This window comes from Dromaius novaehollandiae, chromosome 3, assembly GCF_036370855.1.
Source record: "Dromaius novaehollandiae isolate bDroNov1 chromosome 3, bDroNov1.hap1, whole genome shotgun sequence".
NCBI lineage: Eukaryota > Metazoa > Chordata > Aves > Casuariiformes > Dromaiidae > Dromaius > Dromaius novaehollandiae.
Genome location: NC_088100.1, coordinates 17,689,142 through 17,709,422, shown reverse-complemented (window position 1 = coordinate 17,709,422; position 20,281 = coordinate 17,689,142). Strand labels below are relative to the sequence as shown.

Sequence of the window (20,281 nt, the reverse complement as noted above, 5' to 3'; positions counted from 1 at the left end):
TATTCTCATTGTCAGGTTCAAACTTCACATCTGTCTTAGGGGATTTTAAAACACAGGCTGCATCTATATTAGTACACTGTACATTGCCAGGGCCCGTTCTCTGACCCTGAAGCCAACTGACAAATTAAGACACATCCGATCTATTAAGGTCTCTTTCTCTCCTATAAAAGGTGGCCACATCCAGACTGTCTAATGGATATGGTTCTTGGCCTGTGCTATCTCCTAAAGCATGCCTACACATTTTTTGAAAGCTTGAAGTTGGTCTCAGTGCAAAAACTATGCCAGAGACTGTTCTAACAACTAAGCAGTATGGCTGGTTGCACTCTAGGGCCCATGCTGTGCTTTTGCACCATTTAGATTACCAGTATAGATGTGGCATGCTGTCCCTCTCAAAGGAGATGCACTGTGCTTTTTTTAGTGGTGATGTTCTCAGTCTTACTGTTCAGCTGCATCAATCACTTCAACATTCCCTGAAAAAGAGGGGGACAATGTCTCAAGACTGGAGGGTAGATAACTCACCAAAGGAATAGAGGTGAATTATTGACCTCTGTGTCTGAAGACAAATTTCCTGAGGTACAGAGAAACTTTCTAACTCTGTAGATGTTGACTAGCTATTCATGGAAATGGAAGACACACAGGTATCCACATCTGTAAATCCACTGCCTACCAGAATGGAAGAGCTTCCTATTTGATAACTTCACAAAATCAAATCCACAATTGAATTAAAGTTCTGTAAAGAAAATCCAGATATACAAAGCGCTCTATTCTTCCACAGCCTGAAATGGAAGATAGAGCTGCACCAATGCTATCCTGTAAAATCACCTCAATGACAGCATTGAGGTCAAATCAACCAACACTCACTAATCCAATGAGAAAATACCCTTCCACCAAATGTCATACTTCTATTGCATATTGCAAGGGAAATGCACTGCACTGGCCTAGATCTACCTTCTGAATCTACTCCAGTCTGCCACGCAGCACCACAGAGGTGGACTGGCAATATGCTGTAAGGATGGGATGAAGTTTTCCTTTGTCCCTCCAAGAGCTGTGAAAACTCTAAGGACAGCTCAACTCCAAGTTTTAAGCAGATGTTGGAAATACAGTTCATAGCATCCTGTCCAAGTTCTGCCAGGTCTCTCAGATCACACAGGTCCATATCCAAGGAGGAGCTGGACAGCCAAGCTGCAAACCTCTATGCGAGCCTGGGGCTTGGGCTGCCAGGCAGCCCTTGGGAAATTGGCTGAAGCGGCAAGCGGCTGAAGTGGCAAGCTTGGTATTTGCCTCAGGCTGATGTCTCACACTCCACAAATTCATGGTATAATAAACCAGATGTCATTTTCCTTCTGACACGATAATGATCAGGCTGTCTGGTAAAGCATTTCCTTGCTAGGATAGCTTAGCAGCACATAGAGTAGGCTATGAGCAGACAGCATTAATCCATAAGGCAGTCTAATGTACTAAATATGGTCTAGTAAGTGCAAAGGTGGCCCACAGACGGCTGATCTTGCCTAGTCTCATTGGTGATCTGGAGCTGCAAGATCAGCATAAGATTGGAAAGGCAGTCTACCTCCATGGAGTTATCTTCTCAGGGCACTGCTGGCTGCCAACAGGAAGGATGTGGCACTGGCAGTGGGAGGGACATGAGGCTTGAGAGGTGACCTGCCAGGATATGCTTGTTCTTGTGAGTGTTGCAATTGCAGTGGCTTCTGAGGTTGCCTAGGTATCAGAAAGATTGAGTTTCCATCTCCCGCTACTGCTGTCCTCCCCTTGCATTCACAGACTTGTTTGCGAGACCAGTGCAGAGACTGAGAGGCCACAGTGGTCAGGGATAATGACAAAGGGTGAAGTGGCAGGTCAGGGACAGGAAACACAACCTGCACTGCATGACTATTAGAACAGCCTTTCTGGGTCTGTAGCAAGGTAACTCTTCAGCAGTTGGTATCCCTGAGGGCTTCCCCTCTGATGCGTATCCTAGTGATGGCCCGGGGGCCTGCAGCTGAAGCACACAACACAATCCAGCCTGAGGCGTCATGGGAAGGACAGCTCTTGGGGGCATCCCGAAAGAGCAGTGTAGACATATGCAGCCTGACCCACTAAAATGTTCCAAAGACACAGCAGGAGTGAACACTGCAGTCAAACACACTGGAATGTACACATTCTTCCAGGGGATACACTATAAATATTGTGACAGTAAGACATTACCAAAATTAAATCAAACTACGGTGCAGTTTTGCCACACCTCAGGAAGTAAAATTCCCACTAAACTGAAAGGCCTTCAGAATCAGGCCCGTGCAGTTTCACCCTTTAAGTAGCATGCTCCCCTGCTACTGGTTAAAAGCTTATCTTTGGGAGTTGTGAGAGCAGCAATACAAAACACCAAAACACTTCTCCATGTTTTCTTCCTTGCCTATATTTACTTGCTACCACTTCAGTTGCAGATATTGTTGTTACTATAAATACTTGGGAAAAAAAAGTTCTATGTCAGTTTTCCACTAAAGTCTGTGAGAGAAATGCATGTGAAATGAAAGTTTGAAAATAATCAATGAGGCTAATGAGATTTTCTATGAACCATTGACTTGTTGCATTCCTTTAGATCACACCTTTAATAGAATTATGAAATACACATCAGAATCCCTATAAATACTGAACACGCACAGAGAAAGCCAGAAAAAAAGTATTTCCTCAAACTACCCAAAATTATCAAAGAAAGAAATTCTGTGCAAAACTTTTGATATCAAAGAAAGACACAAAAGAGAGAACAAATACCATGAAACAACCTGTTATTGAGCCAGTCAGTACAGGACAATAATGACGAATGACTAGTGTGGAAAAAAAACTCTCTTACACATTTTGAGTCTCACTCCAGGCAGCTGCTTGAGGGATCATGGAACATGCTGACCAGCTCATCATGTTCTCTCACTGCTATTCTTACAAATCCTTCAGCACGTCCTTTCATTCAACAGCCATTAACTTCTGCCTATTTGATCCATGATGTTAACTTCCAGCTCTAAACTGTTAAATTTAAAGTACACAAGGCCCTGTGCGCTTTCTCTCACACTGACCTTAACTCCTGTAATGATACTCCTTAAACATCCTAGTTCTATCTGAAAATCCTTCTTGAAAAATATTCAGATAGAACCTGTCTTAAGAAAGGTTCAGGCAACAGTGTGCCAAGACCACTGATTGTTGTACTGACCAACACTGGTCCACTATTTCCTTATATTCACTGGATTGTCTTTCCATTATCTAATTTTAGACCCTCAGATCTCCAGATCTCCAGACAGAGCCTGCTTTACTGTTCTGTGCACCCAGTCCTACAGCACCCAGTCCATGATTTGCATTCTTACACACTGTCAGTGACACAAATAAATATTTTGGCATACAGATATGATTTCCAAAGGTTCAACGAAATTTCTGGGTTTTTTTTTTGTTTTTATTTTCAAATCTATCTTATGACTGTGAAGGTCTACCCTATGTTTTAACAATACTGATTAATGAAACCATTAATACTAGTTTAACATCAATGCAGGAAGAAATGTTTGTACAAACTGAGTTTTCTCATTTTCATATCCTCTGAAGGCTACAGGTTGTAGGGAAAGAGACCTAAACCCTGATATTCTACACTGCTGTATAGAGATGTATTCTATACATACCCACAAGACTTCTCAGCAGAGCAATTTGCAGAGTTTGGATCTTTGAAAAATGTTTGTTATTTATTTCTCTTTAGTAGATCTCTAATTCTGTGACTAGGTCAAAGATAGTGGTGTTTTATCTTGTATTAACACAGATAAAAAAAAGAAAGAATGTTCAAAGTTAGAGGAGAAGGAAGGGTAAGCAAGGAAGCAGGAAGAACCTGGAGATAAAATAATAGCACCAGATCCAGCAAAAGCAAGCCTTCTTCACAGCTCTCTGATTACTGAGACATTCCACCGCACTGCTTGCTCACAGATTCAAAGAATGGGGCTGGATGCTGAAAATAGTGTCTCTCATAAATCCCTGGGGATCAAAGTGGACAAGTATCTAAACATGAACTTCCAGTGTGACACTGACCCCAAAAAGTCTAATGAAATTCTTGAACATATCAGTAAGGGAGTAGTAAACTGGAATAACTTACTGAGGTGTTAGGACTATAAAAATGATTGAAGGGCTGAAAAACATAGTCTTTCAGAGAGATGCAGGACTTGCACACTAATAAAAGTGTTACTGCAGACAATTCACTGCACAACAACTGACCCACAATCGCCATCTGCATACACAATCTCAGTCTGTGGCAAATGCAAAGCAATTCAGATTAGCTTTGCCCTCTTTAAAAAAGGGGACTCAGTCAGCTTGGTTTCTCAAGAAACAAAATTGAGACGTGATTTCATTACAGTGTATAAGAATGCTTATAGAGAGAAAACACTGAGTAGCTCCTCAACCTACTGAAAAAAAGTCATAACAACAAGCAATAGCAGGAACACACAGTGTGATTAACCATTGCAACAAAATACTAAAAGAAGTAGTGAATTCTCTGAACTGTTGAGTCTTGATGTCAAAACTAGAGGTCTTCAGGGAGGTTCAACCAACAGAGATCATGAGCCTCAGAAGAAGTTTCATAGCAGTTTCATTGGGATGGCAAGTTTAGGAATCTATTAATTTTAATATCAGAATATACCACCATAGTCATCTAACCTAATCTGCTGGGCAATACAGTCTATAGAATTTAAGGATGCCTTGCACGATGATACCATCTTGGTTGCACATACCCCAGTATCAGAAGACGTAGCTGCTAGACATTTCATTGACATGTTGCAGATTCAGACTACATCTGATAGAAGAGCTGTTGCAAAAAGTTAAAACCTAGTACTATTTGCCTTTCGAAGCCCAAGTTTTTCCATCCCCTCATATTTTCTAAATAAATATGCCACATTGGAAGACATGATATGGTAGATTAAGAATGCTAGTGTTTACTCAGTTTTGGTAATAGCATGATTCTAAATATTGCTCCAACTGCATCACCATCAGCTGATGCAAAAATGAAGATGTAACAACATACATATTTTTAGCAAGAGTGAACATTTATACTAAACCAGGGCACAAATATACTCACTTACTGAGTGACATACAAATACAGGTAAGGAGTTTAATGCATTAGCACTGAAACATATTATACATGTACATGCACCAGCAGCAGAAACATGCGCATAAAGCTAAGCGTGTATGAAAGTCTTAGCAAGGAGGCAGGGTTATAATACAAAATTATACAGAGATAGTTAAAGGCAAAATAATGGTGATTTTTATGAGAGCAAATAAATGGTGTTCAGAATGGAAAAACTAGTAAGAGTTAAAAAAAGGAACCTGCAGAGAGTCATTGTTCATTATCTGCTTTGCTACAGTCAGTGAAAGAAATATGGCTGATGAGCTTCATCGTCTATATTAAAGGAGAACTTAGTATAACACTAGCAAGGATTGCAAAGCGTAGTAACGTTTGGTTAGGCCTGTTTATTTAGTCGCACATTTTACAAACTGCAGCAAAAGAGTACCTGCTTACTTATCTGAATTCCCTGGAGGGTTTTAAATCACATTAATAGAGAATCACTTATAGGATGCTGACAAATAACTGCACCACCAGACAGGAGCAAAACAGCCACTGGAGAGTTTCTGGGCCAAAATACAAACTTCTGAAGCTTTCTGCGGGAACAGCCGGGGAGCCCTGGGCTCTGCGGCCAAGGGAAACGTCGGCCGTCGTCGCACCCCTGTATATCTAAAGCGAGCACCGGGTGATGCGGTACCCACGTCCCCTCCCCTCCGCAGAGCGAGCGGCGAACAAGTGCCACCGTCGGGGCTGCTCTGCCCCTCCAGCCTCGACTCATCCCCGCGGCTTCACCGAGAGAGCCAGGCGTCCGCTCCTCGGGTAACGCCGCTTCCTCCTCCAGCGCAGAAAAAGCTGTCCAGGAATTCAGACAGAAACCTCACTCGGCCGCAACCTATTTCTGTGTGCACCTCCGAGGCACTGCCGCATTAAACTTTCCTTCGGCTCCCTTGAAACTGCGCAACAAGCTGGTGAAAAGGTTGAATTTAACTGTCTATATCGGGGACGAACTGCGAGAGGACAGCGCAACCCTGCACCCTCCGGCGACCCCGGCGGCGCGCCCCCCTCCCTGCCCCCGCCCTCAGGTGGGTCACACCTCGCCTCCCCCCGCCCTCGGGTTTTTCAGCACGTATTTTTTTGAACTTGATCCCGGCGGGCCTGTCCCCCGGGCTGCCCAGCCGCGGCCGGGCGCTGCGGCCGCGACGCTCTCCGCGGCGGCCCGCGCGGCGCGGGGCAGGGGAACCTGCCGGGGCGGGGGCCGCCATCTTCTCGGGGCGGGCGCGCGGCGGCGGCAGGTCGGGTCGCCCCGTCGGCGCGTCGCGTCGCCGCGGAGGGGGTGGCGGGGGTCGCGGGCCGCGCCCGGGCCCGCCCCCGTGTGTGTGTGTGTGTGTGTGTGTGTGTGTGTGTGTGTGTGTGTGTGTGTGTGTGCGAGGGGCGGGGCGGGGCGGGCCGTGCGGGCGGCTTGCCGCCGCCGCCTCCCCCCGCTGGCCGCTGGGCGTGTGCCCGGCGCCGGTGCTGCGTGAGCGCGCGGGGAGGAGGAGTGTGGGTGCGGGGAGTTTCCTTGTGTGGCGGAGGAGGGAGGGAAGGAGGGACGCCGCCGCTCCAGACGGCGGGGCTGCGAGGAGGGCGCTGCCGCCGCCGCCGGTTGCCGAGCGATGTGAGGGGGGAGCCCCCCTGGGCCCTCCCCTCCCCCCGGAGCCGCCCGCTCTGCCCCTCTGCCCTCCCCTCGCCCCACACATCCCCGCCCCGCCATGCCGGACCAGATCTCCGTGTCGGAATTCGTGTCCGAGACCAATGAGGATTACAAGTCACCCACCGCCTCCAACTTCACCACCCGGATGGCCCAGTGCAGGAACACGGTGGCGGCCATCGAGGAGGTGAGCGCGGCGGGGGGGAGCGGCGGGGCGGGAGCGCGCCGCGCAGCACCCTCCGGCCTGCCTGCCCGCCCGCCCGCCGCGGCCGAGAACAAGGCGCTACCGGTGCTGGCTCCCGCCCGGCCCCGAGCAGCGCCCTCAGCCGCCGCCGGGAGGAAGCGGGGCTCGCCCGGGCGCGGGAGGGGAAGAAAAGGAGGGGGAAGGGCTGCAGCGCGGCCGTCCCCAGCCCGCGGGGCGCGGGCTCGCCCCCCTGCCCCGCCTCGGCGGCGCCGGGGCCGCAGCTTCCCCGCAGCCCCCTTTCCTCGCAGGGCCGGGGCAGCCCGCGCCCCGTTTCTGCCTCCTCCTGGCGCCCGGGGAGCTCGGAGGGGCCGGTTCCGCCCGCCCTCCTGCCGGGGGGGCGGCTGCAGCCTGCCCCCTCCGCGCCGTCCTTCACAGCCGCACCTGAGGCGCCTCGAGCCCGCGCCCCGCCGCCCCCGGCAGGTTTCCGTGTCCTGCTCTTCCCCTACGCGTGTGTGTTTGCCCCCCCCCGCACAAGTGGATTTAATCTCCCTTCTCGTCCCCGCACATTGAAGTTTAAACACCCTCCCTACCCCCCCCCCCCCGTGTGTTTTAAGGTAGCCTCCTCTCAGGAGCCCCTTTCTGTGGGCAAAGGCGCTGCCCGCCCTTCCCGGGTGGGCGGGAGCACGTAGCCCCCGGAGCGGGGCAGGCTCGTCCGCCCCTCGGCACGCCGGAGTCTGCGCCCCCTCCTTTCTGCCTGCTCTCAGACAACCTGCAGCCCTGCGGGGACTTTGTGTGAGCCGCTTTTGTCTGGGGAAGAGCGCCGCTTGTTTGCCTTCCTTCTCTTTAAAGCTGTTTGCCGTGCGTCGTTGAGACTGAGGTAGCCGTAGCCGAGCCTGCCGAGGCGGGCGGCCGCCGGCGCGGGGCAGCGGGGGAGCCGCTTCCCTCCGCTTCCCGCGGGGCGGAAACCGGGGGCAGGTTTGAACAGGGAGCGCGTTCCCGTCCCAGCCGTGCGCGCGGTGGCGTGGAAGGCGTCCCGGTGTCCTGGCCCCTCCGGAGTAACTTGTGCGAGGGGGAATCCTACCCGTGATGCAGATTAATCTGCTCCATCTACCTGTTAGATCAGTTCTTACAGCGTGCGTTTAGTTGACTTGTTTTGCAGGAAGCTTATCTTAGAGCCTCTTCAGCAAAAAGCATCTTGTCAGTAGTTAGTGTCCCTTCTTACAAAAGAAATGCCACTAGCAATGGATTATTAATGATTCCTAAGTGAACAAAACCAAGGTTAGGTGTTTAAACACCCTTTTCAAGATTTTCCTGTTTTGCCAGTTTACCAAACCACTAAAGCAAGGGGTTGAATTCAAAATAATCTGCAGAGAAGGAATTACTGTTTTGTTCCTGAGGTAATTTTCTTCCATGCAAGCTTGCACATAAATGCCTGGATTTAATTATACCTTATTAACCTGATAGTCTTAAGATCAACAATTCTGTATCAAAGGCAACCTTTTCTTAAAGAATACTTACAACACTGAATCATTCTAGTTTTAAGATAAAGCCGTCTAAAATTGATTGACACAAAATTAAAGTTGGTATAAGTATTTGGGTCAAAAGCAGTTTTGCTAGATTTTTTTTTTTTAACAAGTCTCACAAATTTTGGTCTTTGAGATTCAGTTTCTAAACCTATATGATTGCAAGCATCTCAGGCCATTTCTCAGGAAAAACATGCAAAAAGTTTTTAATTGTTTTTCATTTGCATGTCTGCTAAAAAAAAAAAAAAAGCTAAAATGATCCACTATATATATCATCGTAAAATAAATTTTTATGTGTGTATGTGTATATATATATAATGCAATATATATTTTAAGTTTTTTTTAGGATTCAAGTCAGTGAATTGCATTCTTGAAAACTTTTTTTCACATTAGGAGAATGACGTGCATTTAGAAGTTTGAATACAGTGGATTCCTTTCTTATTTAATCTGTCTCCTTGGTATTTGTTTTTATGTCAGATCACTGATACACTGCTGGTTGATTTTAAAGCAACTTGATCAGTATGTTAAATCTCATTTTGTGTCTCTGCATATTTCAGATATTAGACACTGTCTGCTAGCTTAAATGCAAAATTTATCTTTTATGATAATGATCATAATGAATGTGCCTAGTGTCTTACAGATCTAAGTAAAATTTGCAAGGCAGTAGATGGGAGATTGTACTGGCTATAGTTCTTAATATTATTGATCTTTCTAGCACTTTTTGGCAAAACATCAGCAGTCATTGCCTGTTTATGCTGCTGTCCTAAAGAGTTTATTAAAATAACAACTGACTTCTTTTCTTTTGGCGTTGTCAGGAACAGCAACAATTTTTCATGGTTTCAAAACTCTGAAATCTGCTTTCAGACTTACACTACTTCAGTTTCGAAATACTGGGGTCCTTTAGCATTACCTGCCTGTTTTTTCAGGTTAAATGTGATCATTTGATTAAAAAGCTGTTTGTAAATTGTGTAAGAGAAGTCAGTGCTCAGCACTTTTTCTTTTTTTTTTTTTTTTAAGGCTTGGCAGGAATTAGTTTATCAGGTTGTTGTGAATAAAGACTTAGTAAAGTATGCATCTAAAAATGTAAAGGTAATACAAATAATTTTTTTTCCCCTGCATTTCCAGTATCACAATACTATGAAACACCAGTTTTCAGTGTGCGCTATTCAGTTGCAGTGCGCGGTATGGTTCTAAAAACTGGGAAGTCTGGTTGTATAAGATTTAGGAATTTGTTCTTCAAAATGGTTAAGTTTGAAACCTTGCTAAACTATTGGCTTTGAGTATGGACCGATTTTAACAAGTGAATGTAAAAGAGCAAGTTTATTAACTGAATACAGTCAAGTTTTCGTTATCCTGGATATTGTATATTAAATAAACAAAAAATCTGGTTAATATTACTTCTTTGTGGATGTCTCTTAACTGCTTTTCCCAGGAAAACTGGTTCTGCCCTGGACTGTGCAGTTGCCTGCAGTGCGCAGTGATCACATGAAGTTAGCCTGAGTCACCCAGGCCTTGCGCTCCCTGGGAAGCCGAGGCCCGGAGGAGGCAGTGCAAAGACAGGGGAGCTGGGGGTTAGTGTGGCTTGTTAGCTCGAGTTCAGCTCTGTGCAAACACAGGTATCTCTTTCCAGATCCTAAGGGGAAGTGTGTTACACTTACCGTTAATACTCCTGGCTACTAGTTTTGTAATTCTGACTTAGTAAATTAGCAGGTATGTAATAGCTTCTTAAAAGTTTAGTTAATGAGGCCTCGCTTTCAGTGATGGAGTGGAAAAGGCTTGTTAAGTGAGTAAATCAATAAGATGTTGGACAATTATGTATGTATAATTTACCAGTTGTGTCTCTGAAGGCAGTAGAATTGCCTTAAATCAGTGTTTCCTGAATTTGGATTTACTGGCCTCAGTCAGTTGCAGGATATGATTGAAAACAGTTGAAAATCAGTTGAAAACAGTATGAGTTTTGCTGTTTTATGTGATTGTATAGACCAGTTACAGACCGCTTATCATGGCCTTTGGGATCACCAGAGGTGCATGGATTGCAGTTTGGGATCTGGTGTCTATTCAGACACTTGGAGAAAGAGAATCTGATCCTTTACTCTCGGTAGTTGAAAGGGAATTGGAAAGGTATGCTCTTGGAACAGAAAGTGGTTTCAGAAGAGAAGTAATAATATAATTTCTGTACTCTCATCAGATTAGGATGTTGCATAGCAAAATGCTGGGACTCTTTAGCTTTTACTAAAATCAAATTATAAGCGAGCATTATATCTCAGACCCTTACAGGTTACTGTTTAATCTTTGCATGCATGATAGTGACTAAGATTAAACAAGTTTTAATTGGTATAGTGCAGAGCATAGTCATATGATTGAGGGAGGAGTTGCTTGAAATAGTAATCTAGTTTTACGAATGCAATCTTTTTTAGCTTGCTATTTCTGTTAAAGGTCCTTTATTATTACATGATCTAAGAATGTGCAGTGACTGTTCTTAAGCTGTATACATGTAAAAATTTGGTTTTATTACTACTGTTAGAACATATTCTCCTCTCTCATTTATGTGCTGTAAGTTAAATAAAATGGCCCCTGAACTGTAATGAAGCCTGCAAGATGGTCCTGGTAGCAATGATCATTAAAATTTTTGGAAATTATTATTTTATAGAGTGATTTAATGATCGGAATCCAAGTGTGTCATGTTTTTCTGAAGCATGAGTTAAGTTTTATAGTAAAAACTGGTGTTGAAGCCTGTAAAAATCTTAAATACTTATCTCTATTCTACCTGTTTGTCATGGTGCAGTGCTTCTGGATGAAGAAAAGAGGGGGATGGGAGCTGTTGTGCATGCTGCTATATAAACAGAGTAGCAGACAATCCATGCTCTGAAGACTTTTTCAATCTAAGTCAATACTCAAGATCCAAAGCTTACCTCCACCTGCTAAAATGTCACTGCATGCACGAATTATCCTGTAAGGAGAAAAAATTAGAAAAATTGAGAGAAGTTTAATAGATTACTGAAAAAAACCGCCAGTGTAATAGGACTTGCTACTATGATAAGTATGTTAGAGCAAGCAGCCAGGACGAATGTGCAGTGGAAAGATGTATAACATAAGCAAAAAAAGCAGTATGGTGGAAGCAAAGATTGTGTTAGTTCTCTGGATTTAAATGTATTTTAATTGTTTGGGATTTATTTAAAATCTACTCTCCAGAAATTTCCGTAAAATCTGAGAAATTAATGTTAAACCTATAACTTATAATTTCGGGTCACTAGTTGCATATCCTCTATAGGTCCTGTTCCATGATTACTGCATCTCAAAGTTTCTGTCACCTTACAGTTAAAAACATTTCTTTTGGAATTTCCCCTCCAAAGAATGCAATATATCATTTAAGTTCTTTCCTTGTCACTTATAGGATAGGTTTTTGTATCAGAATTAAGAACAGGATCTTACCGTCTAAGGTAATCTCACTGCTCTCAGCAGGCTTGGAAAGGCATATGGGATTGATGCTTGCTGAATTCTATTCCTTTTTGTACATTAGAATTCTTTAATTCTCTCTGGTTCATTTCGGTTCTGCAAAGCTAATGAGGATAAAAGGTATATAAACTTGGTAGGATCAGAAAATGTGGAATTGAATACGTGCATACACTGCATGTTTTCAAACTTTATACTTTCCCCATTATGTGTTTTTGGTTTGTTAGGTCTTCAAGACTGGATTCTGTCTTGCATTTCTTTCATGATTGTGACTTGCTCTGGAAAGCTAAATGAAGAAAGTGTTTTCTTCTACTTAGAGAAATAGAAGGAAATGACATGTATTATACGGCATTTTAGAAAATTTACTACTATTATTTGTATATTTCCTTTTAATAAAATGTATCTTTGTACCCACTATAAGATATCCTTTCTAGAACACGTTTGCACACTTTTCTTGCCTCATTACTAAATACAGTTTCATAGATACAGTGTGTTTTAAAATTTTTTTCATGTTCCGCTTCTGCTTCCTTTCTGAAGTCATGGTTCTCTGTCATCAGCATCCAAAGAGGTGTCTGGAAAAGTCATCGTGATACAAGTGGGATTATGATTTCAAAGTGCAACATGTGAATTTTTTTCCTTTTGAGAAGAGTATAGCAGATGGAAGCTGCAGAAATGCAGGAGCTAAATTGTAGTTCTTCAGCTAGAGCTATATGCCCATTTTAAAACATAGGATTTGAACCTTGAACGTTTAAGGTACAGACAATGTACAGTCAGTTAAAACAATTTCAAGTCATGTGAGTAGATTGTTGTGCCACCTGCCTTGGTGGCACATTCCATTCTGAATAGGAGGATCAATGGGAAATATATATATTCAAAGTATTTTAGTAATTCTGGCTTTTATCTTTTGATTTTTTCCTCCTAGCGCTGTGGCATTTCTCAGAACAAGAAGGTCTGGATTTAGTGTGGTTCTTGCTGATGCTAAATGAGAGTAGGTGTGGAAAGTGGCTAACTCTTTCTGCTTAAGTTTAACCCAGATTTGCTTCCTCTTTCTCATTTGCATGTTGTTCTCTGTGTACCATAATACGCAGCAATGCTAGGTAAAGATGAGGCCCTTATCGCGTCCACTGTCACAGGACAAAAGCAGAAGCCCTTCTGCAAAGCCCTTATAGTCCTGATAACAAACAAAATTTAACTAACTGAATACAGATGGAGGAATACAAGGAAGCCTGGTGCACACGACTGGTGTAGTGTATTAATAGCTTACCAACTGTGAAGTGGTTTCTGTTTATTCATATGCATTATAATAGTGGTTCTTAAACATTACACATCAACTCTCACCTCTTATTTTCATTTATAATTTGCACGTTGTGTGTACGTATATACGGCCATTCCCCAACTCGGCTCCTGCGCTCTGGCCTCTGAGCCTCACTGTAAGAACCCACACTATCTGCCTGCCCCCATTCCCCAGAAACATACAACTCTTGCACCTGAAGCGCCAGAAAAGTTGGGCCAGCCCCATTTGGGTTAGCGCTTCCATCTGCTGTCTTGGGCTTCAGCAGGGCTTCCCTGTACTTTGTCACTCTTCAGTAGTCTGCTCACTTCTCCAACTTTCTCAGCGCCACTTTGCTGCAGGGGCTGTCAGCACTTTGCCCGGCTTCCGCTGAGCTCCCCCCGCCCTTGGCCCCGCTGCAGCCCTCTTGGCCCAGCCGCCAGGCAGGCCCCCGGGGAGGAGCAGCCCTGTCCATGGTACTAGAGCCTCGGTGTGCCCTGGCTCAGCGGGGCTTCACTGGAGCTGGGGTCCCTCTCTGGCGTGGACTAGAGGCAGGAGCCCTCACTTGCCTTCTGTCCTCACTGGCTCCAAAATAAATACTGTATTCTGCATGGAGCTGCTAGAGGAGAAAGTTCTTTCTCCTGTTGGTAGGAAGAAAAGAAAAGAAGACTGAAAGAACAAAGTGGAGAGGCAGTAGCTGGATGAAATCTTTCTGCAGTTTCTCCTGCTGTGGGGATGTCCTCCACCCCACTCCCTTTCTCATTCCATGCTTGGTGATCACTATAGCACATGAAAGTTTTCAGTTACTGTAAAAAAAATCCTTCTAAGTGTTGGTAAGCAAACGTGAAAGTTTGAAACTAAAAAAACAAGTAAGTGGGAGTTGGTGTCTGGAGCAAGACTGATCAGAGAGAGCGGGAGTCATGAGTGAACAAGAGATGATAGGTATTGGCTTGTTTGTAAGCATTAGAATCAAAGACCGTTGTTCTATATTTGATGCAAAAGAGAAAGTGATATTACAAGTGTGCAGAGGGATGCATTGCACAGAAGACAAACAGAGGAAATTTCAGTAGTGTCATGAAGGGATGTGAGTGAGCAATACTGTTTATCAAGGCCAGAGTGTTACAATAATCAAAGTTAGATGAGAAGATCATGGATAAAAAACTCAGCTTCATAGATAGATAGAAAGGGTATATTTTAGAGATAGGATGCAGAAGGAGTGTGCATTTTCAGTGACAGACAGATTTAAATTTAAGAGAGGCTGTTGGTTATAGTCTGGTAAAGTGAGCTGGCTGCTAACACTATAGGCACTGAGGAAGAGTGTGTGGAGGGGGAAAATAAGAGCTGGTTTTCAGCCACTTTATGATCAGCCACCTGTGATGACAGGCCAAGATTTTCCTTTTTGCAGAAGGAAGCACGTAGGAGCAGGAGACAGTAATGTGAGATTCACTGGTTTAAAGACAGTAATCAAATGGATGGGACTAGAAACAAGCGAACTGTGTGTTGAATGGTTTGGGCTTGATTCATTGTGTATTAAATAGAAGCAAAACAAGCAATTTTAAAATCAGGTTGTATTTAGGGAAGAAGACATTAAAAACTGAGAAGTGGTGAAGTCAGCAGAACTGAAGAGTTAATGGATGTGAGTGTGAAGAACATTTAGGAATCAATATTTCAAGGAAGGGGGGAAATTATGGGGAAAAACTACAGACTTGAGTGAATGAGAAACACTCAAAAAAGGATATCACAAATTAATAGAATCTATTAAAAATGGGAACAAAAAGGTCAGGTCATTAAAAGAAAGTTTTGTCTTAAAGAGGGTATGTAAAGATGAAGGGCAAATTTGTGAAAGTCGAGTGAGATGTGGCAACAGGTATTTAGGAGGAGAAAAACATTCTTTAGCGACATGAGTTGTGATGAGAAAAAGAGGATAATAGGCAGTTAGAATGTAGTAGTATTAAAGGTGATGTAAGTATTGCCAAATCTAAATGAGTGCTTTGCTGCAGTTTTTGAGCTCAAAGTGGGGAAGAAGATGCAATGGAGACTGGGCATAGAAATAGAAGTAAGCAAAGCTATAAACAAAACTGAGTTTAAAGCACTCAATTTGTTGGGACCAGTTAACTTATTTCCCAGCATTCTGAAAGCACTAGGATGTTAGCTAGCAAATACTCCTAATAAATCCTCTGAAGGCTAGTACAATATCTGACTCAAGCAGAGAGGGATAAGAAAGTTGTGATGAAGAGAAGTAATTAGAGCTAATAGAAATGATTGTAATGTGCAAAAATATGGAGCTAAATTGCAGACTGCTAAACTGAGAATGAGAGATGTTCTTATTCAAGGATTGCAAATATCCCTGGATGAGCGGCAGGCAAGCAAAGTAACCAAATCCTCTTCCTGCTTACAAAAATGTTAGAAAAATATTGCAGACATGTATTTGCAGCAACTGTCATTGCGATGCAAGAAGACTGCATTGGCTTAGTAGTGGAGAAACTGGTGTATGGTTTTCATCTTTAGACAAATTTGGCAGAATTTGGACAGGAAATTGGGCAGGATCAGTTGCTTACAGCGGATTCCTTGCTGAAAAGGTAGATGGTCGTCTTTTGTTATTTCTCTTTTATTTTCCACTATCTAGTAATGGAAGATACAAAGAGCCAAACTTGATGCAGTGTTGCATGTGTTTTAAGTCTGCTGCTGTAGTCAGCTTCTGGAAATTTAAAGCATTAATTGTCAGGGGACTGATGTTGAATACTGCCTGTACTAATCTGTCTGGAGACAACTCAACGTATTTTCTGATGGAAAGAAGAAAGTATAAATCATTCAGCATTAGTTTAGAATTGATTCATGGTAGCATTATGGAAAATGCCACATTTTAAATAATCTATTATTATAATGGCTGTATTTTTAGCACTTAAGCAGCGGCAAGAAAAATCATTAAAAGGCTGACTTAACAAACATAGATCCTTCAGGATTTTAGCGTGGTTTGCGTAACCTGCTCCATTTTTTTGTTATGTTTTATTATATTTATTTTTTCAACACATGCTAAAGAATGAGCTGTGGTATAAAACATAATCTTAGAAATAAAACATTTTTCCCCTCTCACTGAAGAAAGCACTCAGCACAGTTTTCCATACCTGCATCATTCCGACAAAGTTTTAAGTAACTGAAAACAGTCTTAAAATAGCCTGACATTTCCCGTAGGTATAGATTTTATTACTTGCGTTCATGTAATTAAAAAAAAAAATCCATATTCCATGCTAGTTTAGTGTACATCAGGTGAGGCATCAATAAAATTATTTCTACTTTGATTGTTTTGTGTTGTTGGAGAGAGAGAGGTGAGAAGTATCTAACTAGTGGGGTTTTAGATTCAGATTAGAAAGGTGTGAAAATCTAAAGTAGAGCAATTTAGCTTTATTGTATTTGTATACTACGTGTTAAAGATGGGAGTGTAAACTTGGCTAGTTCAAGAAATAGGATGTGCACGACTTTCTTCTAAATGTATTTAAAAACTTCTGGTTCCTAGAAACAACAGCTGAAGCTGATATTGATAAAGCTTCATCTTTTCTGCTGGAAAAATCTTACCAAATAAGTGCAGAGTACTGAGAAAGCGGGAATGAGCGCCCTCTCTGATAACAGATACGCCCAAGTACTTTCATGTTTGCTTTGATTTTTGAAGTTATAGTGGAGTCGGAAGGAGTTTCACATAGGGAGAAATTGTGAAGGATGTGTTTTTATGCCTTTCAGTACTCTCCAGAAAAATACAGCAGAGAGATGAACAATGTTGGTGCTGATAGACCATCAGAGAGTTGGTGAAAGTAATTGTTTAGGGTATAAAAAGCTTTTTAAAAAGATTTAAAAAAAAAGTTTGAAGTAATGTCTGATCTTAAGGTTATTTTCCTTTCTCTAATTGGTTCTTGAGACTTCTTACTTTGGTATTTCTGGCCTTCTAGATACAATGCTGTGGCTCTTTGTTTACTTTTTCACTGATGCTGGCGATTTCTTAGGAAAAACAGAATTGTTGAGAATCATACTGGTAAAGCTGTAGTGGATGATTATACCTGGATTTTATGTAAAGTTAAAATACCTGGTTCAGTGCATTTTATCTGAGATGGATTTTTTCTTTTTCTTTTCTTTAACCCAGCTGAAAAATGTGGATCAAGCTATGGGACAAATAGAAGTCTGGTATTCATAATTATTGATTTTTATTACAAGCTGACGGTTGGGTTGTTTCATTTTTTTCCTATCCTTTTTTCCCCCACGGTCTCACGTTTGTTAGCTGTGAGCTCAGACTGTTCTACATGCAAAATGATCACTGTATGCTGTTGCTCTTGGTGGGGACAGAGACATAAACTGGAATACTTTTTGCTGTTAGATACGAGATTTTCCTGTTATTAAAATGACCACCAGCTTCTTTTATTTATCCTAAATCCAGACTTCGTTCATGATTGCATGATAATCTAGGGATTAAGCAGGGGAGTAAATTTGTCTAGGAAACAAAAGAAGGAGGGAATGCAAGAAAAAGAAGACTTGAAAAGTAATAGACAGCTGAGATGTGTGAGAGGTAATATGAGGATCAGTCAAAAGTGAAGAGCAACAAAATGGAGTCTGGGTTAAAGACAAACTGGGAGTGGACAGGGAGTCATCCAGAGGCAGAAGTATTGCAATGGTACATGAGAAAGTGAGAGTCAGGATTTGACAGGTAGGGGGAACCACTGAGAAGGGTGTAAGGATATGTATCAGAAGTCTAAGGAAGTTCAGGGGACTAAGAGTTGACAGGAACTGCAAGGGAAGGGAAAAGGAGGCAGTGTTTATGCAGGAAATAGGATGAAGATGGCACAGAGAGCGGACTAATGGGTGAGGAGGATCAGTACAGTCAGGAGGCAGATGGGGTATAGAGAAGGGATAGTGGTAGAGGAAAATAGATACACTTGATATTATGGCTACATCCCAACCTATAGTTTAAGTGGGAGGAAGAAGAGTTCTGCATGTTATATCCAGAAAGTGGGACATAGGAAGTGTTATGCAGACTTTAGTAACTGTTGTACATATATCAAATTTAATTTTGTTTGGAGAGAGAAACTAGGTTTACTTTCTGGGTGAGAATTTGTTGATGGAGGAACTGAGATACAGCGCTGTAACTGAAGAGCTTTGTTCCTGTAAGTAATGCTGCTTTGCCAGAAAAAAGCTTGGGCAGTGTCGTTTAGTACTTTTAATCTCGAGTAGAAGGCTTTGTTTTCAAGTGAGTAGGTGTTGGACAGAATTTGAAAAATGTGCTTCTTTGTGTATATTAACTCTGTTTCCCAAAAATATTTACTATGGAAGCAACATATTTGTGCAGTGAAGTGTATTCCTTTGAAGTGTATTCTTTAATAGGCAGCTGTAAAAATTAACATGAAAGAATTTATACTATACATTCTAGCATTTGACTTTTTAAACTAAAAAAAGCCTCAAGAATTGAGGGGGAAGGCTGAAACTCTACTCCTCATTTTCTGGGAACAATATGATGTATAGAACCACCTGCTGTTTGTAGGCCACTCTGCTATCCATGATTAAAGATCAGATTATCAATGTAGTGCTACTCTGAAATCTATAATTCTGTCTAGGCATTATGCTAAGTATGCATGTAGATACATCAAAACAGCTGAAGTGATTAGAGCTGAACAAATTACTTTTACATTCCTGAAAGCTTTTTTCTACATTTAGAAGTCATATAGAAGAAGAAGTACTGAAGCAATATGAATGTTCATATGGGTTATTTTCTCATCTTTCATCTTTTATGTACCTTGATAGTGAAAGATTTCTTTCCTAGGATATGCAAGTTTAAGGAAATTAACTATATTTTAGAGAAGGCAACTTAGAAACAACTGCATTTACTAATCATTTTAAGCCCCTTCAATCAAACAGGATTACTTCTTGACTAAAGGAATAAGAGTGGAAATTTCCTTAGCACATGCAAACACAGAGCTCTGTTGTCACATGCAAAACATGCAGTAGAGTCTTGCAAAGCATGTGTTTTTTAATCATTTGTTTGTTTTACAGTACTGTAGGTGTATGTTACACAACAACAAAAAAATAACAGCAAAGTCCTCCCACACCCTGAGCTCTATGTAGATTAGACACTAGCTGTGCTGAAGGGAGTAACATTAAAGAAGCAGTGAAGTAGTAAATCTTTTGTAAGCTGCTTTTCGTTTGGTTTCATTCATTCTTTTGCTTAACAGCTGTAGTTGTGGATGACGTGCTTTTCTCATCCATATCCTCAGTCAGTTTGTTCTGTGTGCTAGGGAGAGAGTGATGGTGTTGATTGCTGCCTCCCCTTTCCCCCCAGCCGTGTGGGTGTAGTGATGGTGCAAGGACACAAGCTACTCAGTCACATATGGGTGCAGCAATAGGCCTTCAGCTCTTGAGCTTTGGACACTCGCCCCCTTCCCTGTTTCTTCTGAGAACACAAATAAAAACACAGATAGGCTTGGTCTGGTCAGTCAGTTCTGCTCCTCTGAATTCTTCAGTTTTAAATGCAGAGGTGGTTTAGTGGTTTTCACTGTTCAGTCGTCACATTGTGTGTGAATTTATCTTCCTAATGCTCCTGTGGTATAGGAAAGTACTGTTTACTCCATTTTATGTACATCTTCTGTATACTTGAGCCCCTAAGTGTTTTGGTGAAGGTTAGCAAATGGATATTTTGTATCTATTATTGTGTATGCTAATAATTGCATGATTTAAAATTCACTTATACCGTGCTTCTAGGAAGCTGATCTTAGAGATGTGAGTGCCTAAACTGTTAATTTTAGCTGTAGTTAAATCTGTTGAAATTCCAGCAGAATTTAAGATCATTGTTTTCAAGATTATAGAGGTGTTTTGAGACGCCTGCGCTTGGGCATCTAAAACAAATGATAATATGTGACAACTTGGATGCAACAAATTCCCAAATGGGAAGTAATGTAATACTATATTTCTGGATTTATACAACAAGAACTCAAGCTTTTTACTAGTAGTTACAGCATGACCAAGCATCAATAAGATGAAATTAGTGCAATTTCTTTCTTTCTTCTAACCAAAGTGAGCAGATACTAATGTTATCAAATGTTTGTTTGCCATAAGT

At 42.3% G+C, this 20,281-nt stretch overlaps 1 protein-coding gene across 4 annotated transcripts in view; it reads left to right on the top strand.

Moving 5' to 3' along the window:
- The first annotated feature begins 6,132 nt into the window (after positions 1-6,132).
- ASAP2 (ArfGAP with SH3 domain, ankyrin repeat and PH domain 2) overlaps positions 6,133-20,281 on the top strand; it is a 92,143-nt gene continuing 77,994 nt past the window's right edge. Inside the window, exon 1 of one of the 4 annotated variants that reach the window (XM_064508477.1) lies at positions 6,133-6,156. Coding sequence is in view for 2 of the 4 variants with exons in the window: in XM_026097218.2 (XP_025953003.1) it covers positions 6,823-6,948 (126 nt within the window). In the remaining 2 variants the exon portion in view is untranslated. Of the gene's footprint in view, positions 6,157-6,572; positions 6,949-7,698; positions 7,823-20,281 lie in introns of those variants that run through there. The other 3 variants (XM_026097218.2, XM_026097215.2, XM_064508476.1) reach the window with 3 other exon arrangements.